Source organism: Nicotiana sylvestris, chromosome 12, assembly GCF_000393655.2.
Source record: "Nicotiana sylvestris chromosome 12, ASM39365v2, whole genome shotgun sequence".
NCBI lineage: Eukaryota > Viridiplantae > Streptophyta > Magnoliopsida > Solanales > Solanaceae > Nicotiana > Nicotiana sylvestris.
The window spans coordinates 11225546-11235586 of NC_091068.1; the positions used below are offsets into that span (position 1 = coordinate 11225546).

The 10041-nt window shown below is 33.3% G+C and overlaps 1 protein-coding gene across 2 annotated transcripts; it reads right to left on the reverse strand.

The window, feature by feature from the left end:
- Positions 1-489: 489 nt before the first annotated feature.
- On the reverse strand, positions 490-6225 carry LOC104241283 (probable methyltransferase PMT20). 2 transcript variants are annotated; one of them, XM_009796218.2, is made up of 9 exons: positions 5926-6205; positions 4281-4330; positions 3834-4123; positions 3310-3458; positions 3023-3218; positions 2640-2850; positions 1783-2458; positions 1610-1687; positions 490-1178 (listed from the first exon to the last, which is right to left on the reverse strand). In XM_009796218.2, the coding sequence occupies exons 3-9, from the start codon at positions 4098-4100 to the stop codon at positions 962-964; spliced, it is 1794 nt and encodes a 597-aa protein (XP_009794520.1). In that variant the 5' UTR covers positions 4101-4123; positions 4281-4330; positions 5926-6205; the 3' UTR covers positions 490-961. The 2 variants fall into 2 exon arrangements, with proteins under 2 accessions (XP_009794520.1, XP_009794519.1); XM_009796217.2 differs by lacking the exon at positions 4281-4330 and having other exon boundaries at positions 5926-6225.
- Positions 6226-10041: the final 3816 nt, after the last annotated feature.

Genomic DNA, 10041 nt, shown 5'->3' on the forward strand with positions numbered 1-10041 from the left:
TTGTTAATTCTCATTTATTTAAGGAAAAACTTCCAGTATAGAAGCAAAAGGAGTTGGCAAAATGTCTCCAAACCATGATTGGACTTTCACTATGATATTTTAACCTCCTTTTTTTTTTTAAGCGTAAATTCCCTTGTCTCTAATCCTATCTCCAACCCAGGTGGGGATAGGGTAGAAGATGCTATTATAACCAGGCCCTAGAGGCTAAGGGGTCGTTTCGTTGGAACACAAGTTATCCCGGGATTGTTATCCCACCCTCCCATAAGGATAAAAATAATACTACAATGTCCAGATAACTAATCTAGTTATTCCGGGATTAGTTTTACCGCAATTTATCCCAACTAAATGTAGGGCCATCTCATCTCAAATTTAATTTCGAGATTAATTATCCTTTATCCCTCGTACCAACGAACCCCAAAGAATTTATTTTCATAACATAGTATAAGATACACATATTATTTGGTCACTTTTCATGAGCTAGAAGCAATGTAACAAGAAACACTAAGCTTAAATATTTCATTAACAAGAAGACTTAAAAAGGAACAAATCTAACTTAGGTACATAAATAGCTGCAATGTCTTCACTTTTCAACAAATACATACATCACAGCCAGCTCTAAGAGGGTTTTGAAAAATAAAATAAAAAATAGAATACAACCAAAAGACGGCGTGCCGTTTTTTAATAACTGAGAAATCCCCGAGGGCCAGCTGGCGGATAGAGCAAAAGACTTGGGGGCCTTACAAAGAATATATATTGCATGACAAAGCCATTAAACTACTAGCATTGGTTATTTGGCTATTAATACTTCAATTCAAAATCTCATTTTTAATGATCTTTAAATTAAAACAAATATATATATGAGCTGTGTGGACTTACTTATCTCCTATGGGCTTGTATCTTAAATATACAACTTTCCCTCCAAAGAGATATCAGCAGTTGTTTATCATATGCTGTTCTCATATCATGAACTTTGCTTTGAATACCAGAGCTTCTTTTGGCAAATCAATACCTTCTCCTTCTCTACGCCGTATTCGGTTTCCTCCTTACGACAGCTCCATCTCATGCCCTTAGCCATAGTAGCAATAGCATCTACGAAATAGCTGGATTCTCGGATTATTGTGTATCCGTTGGGTCGCAAAATACGGTCCATTTCCAGCAGAACATACTTCATCTCACATCTGCACAATACAGACAGCTCCTTAAGTACGGAGTATAAAATATTGAGGATTCATACAGCCGACCACAACCAGCTTCAGGTTGAGGTGCAGTTGTTGTACTGATACACGTAACTGATGTCACAGAAAAGAAAAACAAGTTCGCTAGCTTAAAAATAGATGCTTAGCCTTTTAGTTGGAGTATTAAATATTGAGGATTCATACAGCCAACCCCGACCAGCTTGGGGTTGAGGTGTAGCTGTTGTAGGATACACCTAACCAATGTCACGGAAAAGAAAAACAAAGTTCGCTAGCTTAAAAATAGATGCTTAGCCTTTTAGTTGGAAGGGGGTTAAGCACGACTTGCTAAAGGATGAGGAGTTAACGGCAAACAATGAAGGATAAAATGCAATTAAGCCACGAAGCTTGAACTTGACGTGCAAATGCTTTTTTACCTATGACTTTCAGCAGAGAAGAGGCCATCAAGATGAAGGAAATCGTATGTCCGAGGATATGTTGAGAAAGCCTCACACCTATAGAACAACAAACAAAGAGCTTAAGGAAACATAAATATAAAGAGCGACTACAGTAATTTAAGATTCAGATTTTGCATATAAATCATTGTTACCAGTCATGAATTGTTCCGATAAGACCCCTATCGTAGACCACAGGAAGTGTATTTGGAGCGTAAGATGAAACCACATTCATGACCCACACCGGAGCATCAATCACAGCAGCAGCAAAACCTCCATACAAGGTGTTCATGTCCATTACATTTCTGATCTTGTCGGTCCCAATCGCGGGGAGCAACTTCTTGTAGTGCTTCGCCCGAACCTTCCATTTATCATCGTCATGTTTGAAGGCACCAGCACTACCTCCACGAACATCAGAAACACGTTCCGGAGCAACATGCAACCTTTCCGGCCACTTGGCGAGAGTGTCCAACTTGAGTTTCTTAGCAGATGGATTTGGCACAACCACACAAGGCCGAAGAGGAGTGTACCATGCTGAATCAGGTTCAGTACCATCATCACATTTTGATGGATAGTTGTCGGGATTATCAAGCTTCTTATAGCAGTTACTGTCGGACAACTTCTGCCACACTGCAATGTCGTCCTTCTTGTTGAATAATTTGAAGCACATTGATGTTAGCAACTCTTGCAACTTATCGTAATCCGATTTTTGCTCCTCAATGGTGGTATTCCATCCTCTCCAACGATGTTGATAGTTCACCGGAGGGCCAGAAAGGACCCAGAAACCGCCAGGTCGGAGTATACGATGTATCTCAAGAAGGTAAACTCCACCTGACAATAATGAGATAAAATTAGTAAAAAGCATTACCGTTAATATCTTGCTTGCTTCGTCTATGCACTAGCCGCAACGGCTGAATTTTGCAAATACCCCTATTTAGTAATTGGAAAAAGGCACGCAATACAAAGTTAAGATAGCATACACCTTCTATGTAAGGAGATAAAGATAACTTACCGAATTCAGTCCATGGAATTAGGCATCTTGAGCAATGAGCCATATCAAAAGAATTTGAAGGGAAAGGAAGACGCTGTGTAGAAATGATGCCCAGAATTGCAGGAATTCCACGTTCCAGAGCAAACTGAACCTGAGCCTGGTGATTGTCCCTTGGGGCAAGAGAGACTGTTAAAATTCCACGATCTAGTAAATCACCTCCCCAGCTTGCCACCTATAGGAAGATGAAGACGAGCGTTATGCTTAAATTGAATTCTGTATCACATGCTACAACTAAATTTCCTAGGAGAAACATAAATCACCGGAGAAGTTGTTCATTTCAAATTTAGCAGGCACAAATAGAAACAAAAAGCTCCACTGAAAAGACTAAAAGAATAGCCACTCACCCCACATCCGGTATCAATGGCAGTTCGGATTGTCCCATCTTTCATCTGCGGAATCAAATCTTGCATCAAATCAACATAGCTACCGACTCCGTTGGGAAACATTGTACCACCACCAGGGAAGAGGAACTTCTCCCCTTCTTTTTTAAGCCAATGTTGATTGGACTTTTGTTTGTTAATCCAATCATACGGAACATTCCTGAAGCCAGATCCAACCAGTAATGGTTCAACGATCATTAACAAATCCAGTAAAGCATCGACAAGTAAAGTTCAAGAAGATGAATTATTACCTATACCAACATTCATCTCTGCTCTTTGGCCATCTGATTGGCGATTTATAGCCATCTGGCGGGGGTACCAAGCATTCCTGCCTTTCAAAACTAGGAGGGCAATGGCGTTCCAAGAAAGTTAGCCGATGTTTACCATATTTGTGCCATCTCTGTAATATCATCAAAATAGATCATTAACACAATTGACTAAACCACACGCAGAGGCAGATGTAGAACATGGGTGCAGCACTAAAGAAAGGAGAAAAAAAGGAAGTTAAGTGGGAACTGATCCCTGTTTCCTTCGGGCAAATAACTCAACATTCAACCAAGTGCACCATTCAACCTTTTTGGAGCATGGGAACCAGCAGATGATATTAGATCAATTCTAGGAAATATGTCCATAAAATACATAGTTTGGCAGCGCGACCATAGATTCACATGCACCATATTTTGGGCAGTAAATCCGCCCCTGATCACAAGGTAATACAAAAATCATATCTCAAAGATTAAGGTTTTAAGATAAGAAGACCAGAAGTTATTAATACCTTTGGATCTGTGCATGGAGTATAGTCCTGAAAGTCAGCACTGCATTCGGGAAAGGAAATCGCTTTGACCTGAACAGCTCTTGTAGCAGTTCCACTGGGAGTTTCAACTACTTTGCTAACATCCTCAGCTACATATCTCTCCTTCTCGGAGCAAAAAATTCCTCCGAGGTAAAAAGAAAGCCCACACAATACCACAACTGTTAATGCCATGGGAACTTTCCATGAACTTTTATCTGATTGATATGGTTTTCCATCTTTATGCTTCATGTTTCCTAATCCTTATCAGTTACCTGCATGCGAGCAAAACAACCACGTAAACCATTCCACCTCTTCAATTAGTAAATCTCGACGCAAAACACGTGACAGTTTCTTTCAAGTGGATCATCAAGAAGAACAACGGTATTGGAAAGAATATATACTCAAGCAAATGGGAAGAAAAAGATATACCAATCATTTTTTTGGGGGTCAAGAATATGATACTCATCATCTTGCTTTAACTAAAAAGAGAAAAGATAATGTCAAATCAAAGGAGGATGCAGCATAAATTCTTAACTTGGGAAGAAGTCAGCCAAAAAGTATACAACACAATCACTACTAAAAGTGTACTACAACAATTGAACGCTGGAAAATAAAATATTCCGCGGTAATACCTATAACAAACTAGGTACAAGGTCCTTTTATCAAAGAATTGCAATCACAGAACTAATTACATAGAAGGCATTTATTACAACTCTTAATTAGATCTGCTGAGATTGAATATAGGGGGCATAGTAGAATTTACATGTTCACTTTATCTCTATATTCCACAAGATATAGGGCCCAAAATTTTATCAAATTATGCTGTCCAAATGAGGGCCCTCTTGGGCACTAAAGTCAGTAATGTAAGTTAGAAATATGGCAAAATTTTGCACTAACTTGTACCATGCAAGAAAAAAAAAGCAACACAAGAAAACAAGAAAGGAAAATACAGTGTAATAGCTAGTACAATGAAGATAAGTTGAAATTGCCCTTACTTCAATTGTTGACCAAGAATCAGTTGTACTTTTACTACTCAAATAAGTCTTGCCGAAAGTGAACACACACACACAGAAAAAGAAGCAGTAGGAGCATGAAATGCTTGAAATTGAGCTAAAAGTGAGTAAAAGATTCAATCTTTATGAACAATTCATTCATCTAAAAATCAAATCTTGAACCTATGTTGCGGACTCTCCAAAATGCTGCCGCATCCGTGTCAGATCCTTTAAAAATGCACTACTTTTGGAGGATCCAACACACATCCGGCGTCATTTTCGGACAGTCCGGGCAACATAGTCTTTGAACTATATGAGCTGAAAGTGAGAAAAAAATTCAAAATTTATGAACAACTCATTAATCCAAAGATCAAATCTTGAACTATAAACTCAATGCAGTAGAAGCAGGAAATGTTTGAAGTTGAGTTGAAAGTGAGAAAAAGATCCAATCTTTATGAACAATTCAATCATCTAAAGATCAAATCTGGAACTATATAGTCATGTTAATTCAAGAAAACTAATGAACCGAGATCTTGTTGAGAAAAACTAAAGAAAAATCAATACTGAAAAACCAGCAAAATTAGCAGCAATCAATGAGAAAGAGACAGCAAAGACTCAATGCAATGAATCTGAATACATCTGACACAGAAAATGATAAAAACCAAATACCACAGAAACAGAACAGTACCCAATAATCAGCTTTCTGATGAAAAAATTGCACACACACACACCAAAAAACAAACAGAATAAAGCTCACTAATCAGCTATCTGATTAAAAAAAAATGCACATACACACACACAGAAACAGAGAACAAAGCTCACTAATCAGCTTTCTGATGAGAAAAATGCACACACACACACAGAACAAAGCTCACTAATCAGCTTTCTGACGAGAAAAATGCACACACACATACACAGAGAACAAAGCTCACTAATCAGCTTTCTGATGAGAAAAATGCACACACACGTACAAAAAAAACAGAACAAAGCCCACTAATCAGCTTTCTGAGAAAGAAAAAAAAAAAAACACACACACACACAAAAAAAAAAACCCAAAAAAAGGAGAAAAAACAGTAAAGTACCTGTATGTTAGGAAACTGATAAAAATTATATCAGGAAAATCTTGAAAGACTCAAAATTTTCCCTATCACTTTCTGGGGTAAGAATCTTGATCAAGAATGTGTTTTAGAGCAACCCCAGATGTAGAGGAAGAAGAGATATATATCTCTGTATGTATATCTTCACATCTGTATATGTAAAGACAGAGCAAATTTACAAAAAACCTTAAATTAATATTGAAAATAACTATTCCTATAAAGAAAGAAACTGTTTATATGTCATTTTCCTATTTTCAGATTCTTGGCCTTGTGCAATTGTGCTGCCTCTCGCTAGCTGTCTTCTTTCTCTTTTAATTTATTATTATTATTATACTCCCTTTTCATATGGTCCCTTTTGGCTTTTATTCTCTCTCTGTAGAAAATATTAAAAATATCAGAGTTTTTTTTCTCAGATACAGTAAATTTTATTTGTCAGGCAAAAGGTGAGAAGAGAATGATTTCTACCATTAAAACCCCAAATGAAATGAATTAGATATATAACACCTAGCATTATAATGGAATGGCTAAAAATTAATATCTTTTTCATTCTTATTCAAAACTTCGACTTTACAGTTTGTTTGGATAGTATCTCATTGTTACTTTAAATATAATATTTATTTTGATTGTTATTTAAATTTTATTATATTATATTATTAAATTCGTTGTTACGTAAAAACTAAAAGTACTACTTTATGAAATGATCGATTTGGCGTGATCGCATTGTTACCTTATTTTTACTCTCATATTGTATTTCTTTTATTATTAAATAATCCTATTTTATTTTTACTTTACTTTTTTATATAATAATTTTAACTCGTACCTACTTTTTTTTTTATAATATTCTAATTTTGTTCTTCATATTATTGGTGTATGACATTATAAAATGACGATAAATAATACAATCTATCCAATCATTATATACTTCAAAATAATACAGTAAAATATAATACAATATAATACTATACGATATATTATGAAACAATACATAACAACCATCTAAACAAATTGTTAAGCCTTAAAAATAAAAAGAAAACCTTTTAATAGACCGATATGCATCATTGCGAATTTCAATTAGTCGGAACATAGTATAGGTACCCGAGCCAAAAAAATAGAATCTTTATATAAATAGCTTGCCAATTTTTCTTTTTTTTAAATGTTACATAAATTATATATTAATTATATTAAATTATACTTATATTGTATATTGTTTTTAAGTTAAACAATTGAGTGAGCTACTATTTATGTTAGTAACTTATAAGAAAATCTCCGCAGATTGAGGTGGTTGGGACCCTTTTTTTTTTTGGCCTTTTTTGAATATAGAAAAAATATCTGAGTCCCACCACATTAAGGGGATTTAATATTTGTGATTGATTTTGCAAAACCCTTCTTTCACCGTGTTTACACGTTTTTAGTGTAATTACAGAATTAACCTTTTTAAAGAACCTATGATGTCACCATCCAAATTACAGTGAAAAATTAGTAGTGGTAAAAAATAATTACTCGCTCCCAATAGTTGTATCAAGTCAACATATTTTAATTAAACTTTAAATTTTTTATCGTTTTTAGCATTAATTTTTATGAGCTTTGCGTCTATCAGAAATAACATTTTTATCTTTACGAGATAGGAATAAAGTCTGCGTACATATTATTCTTCGAGATAATTTTATCCATAGTCATTGAACTTTTGTGTTTGTTATTCGAAAGTCACTTTTCTTTCTTTTGTTACACAAAAATCGTTTTACTTTGCTATAGTTATCACAAAAATTACATTTTTACTTAAAAAGTCTATCATGCCCTTGATATTATTTAAACCTTCATATTTATGTAATACCTTATATATTATATACTATATAATATATTTGGGAAAAACCGTCCAGAAAAACCGGCCAAAGTTGGCCGGTAATGGTCAATAACCTCCAAAATGCAACCACTAATGTGTGATCGTTATTTTGAAGGTCGGAAGGGCATACCGACCAAAGTTGGTAGGAAATTACCGACCAACTTTGGTCGCTCAACTAAATTAAAAAAAAAAAGAATTACTAAAAGAAGTTATTTTATAACGCTACTAATATATCTTGAAAATTAAGGTTAAGAAAAAATTAAATATACGAATATATTATAAAAATAATAAAGAAAATAATATTAAGTTATTTTATTTATAAGCAAAATACATAGTTAAAAATATATTATATAGTATATAATATAGAAGGTATTACATAAATATGAAGGTTTATATAATATCAAAGACATAATAGACCTTTCAAGTAAAGATGTGACTTTTGTGATAACTAGAGCAAAGTAAAATGATTTTTGTGTAATAAAAGAAAGAAAAATGACTTTTGTGTAATGAATACAAAGTTGAATGATTTTTACGTAACAAAAAAAAAGTGACTTTTGGGTAGCAAACCCAAAAGTTCAATGACCATGGATAAAATTATATCATTATTCTCCGCAAACTCCATATTGTATATGCTCAATATCTTTTTTTTTTTAATTGTAACTCTTAATTTAACTTAATTAATTTGATGTAGATATTGAGTGGAAGTTATGATCTCCGCACCTATTGAGTCAGTTGCATCGTTCCTCCTCCCTTCTTAATACGTTAAAAAAAGCCTTCTAAATGGATAATGAAAAATATTTACACACATTAAATTCAATCATTTTATTTTACTAAATTCGAAGTGTAACAATTTTATTATTCCTTGATCTTATCATTGTATTGTTTTTCCTAGTTAGATGTCTAAATTTTAGTATTAAATGTTTTAGTAATTACATCTATATTTATTGATCTAATCAATTGTTGCTTGTTATCTTCTCTTCCTACTATATAGTGATACGTTTTCGGATATAAAGTCGTACATTGCTGAGTATAAGGGATATGTGTATTTTTAAAATTGTAGGTTCAAATTTAATATTTTTTAAAATTTTAAGAGTTCTTATAAGAATCTATAACCCGCATAGGAAATATTAAGTTCGGGTGAACATGGTATCGATGTCGAAGCACTAGATCTGCTCCTAAGCACGATAAAATATAAATAATTATAATATGTATACACTTTAATTTATCAGTTAATTATGATAAATTAATGTAGTTGACGCGATTGGTGATAATAAATTTTTTCCAATTTTTAATAGTTTATTTGGAGTTATCAAGATTCATTATCTTTTATTTTATTCGAAAAACATATGCACATGATTTTTGACTTTTTAGTTGGGGCATCTCATATGGTAGTAGTTTGGTCAGTAATGTGGGCCCTACTCTCTTTACTTTATTCCTGAATTTTCCTACTTAGCTAAGTCGGTGCCAAGAAATTTTCTTTATATCTAAAAAAAAGTTAAATAAATGTTAAATGAGTAATTAACCGAAAATTATTTCTAATTAATTATTCTGTAAATAGTAAACCACTTAAGAGTAGAAAAAAAGTATTACAGTCAAATCCGTACATTTCTTTACTTCTTTTTGGAGTTGTCATTATTTTAGTTTTTTATATTCTTAAAAGGGAATCCAATCTGAATCTAGCTCGTGATAAAGATAATTATTATCCACATGTCACATATTTAATTAGTCCAACTCCCAAAAAGAAATATTAGATATTTTTTGGTATCTCAATGTCCGAAACCTACATTAGATCTAATTTCGAGTAATTTAGTTTCATGTCGGGTAAGGTTACCTAAAAAGAAAAAAAGCTCCTTACCTAAAATCTCTTATTAAGGATGAAAATAGAATAGAATACCATTAGGGATTTAATTGTATACGGTTATATAGGGGTGTCAATGAATATTTAAAAATCGACTAAATCGATCGAACTGTACCGTACCGAATCAATTTTTAGGTTTCTTTTAATTAAATCGTAGGTTTTTATATAAATCTATAACCGTATTAATAATTAGAGTAGGTTTTTTATTTTAAATAAAACGAAAAAATACTGAACCGTACCGAATAAATTTACAATGTGAAAAATATATTTATATATTAAGTTTAAAAATAACAAAGCATTAAAAAATTTCTTGGGCCTTGGAATTTTGAAACAGTTACAAGCCAACAAGTAACTAAACTCAAAATCCTAATTTTCAATTCAATTATGCTAGTCCTGTTGAAAC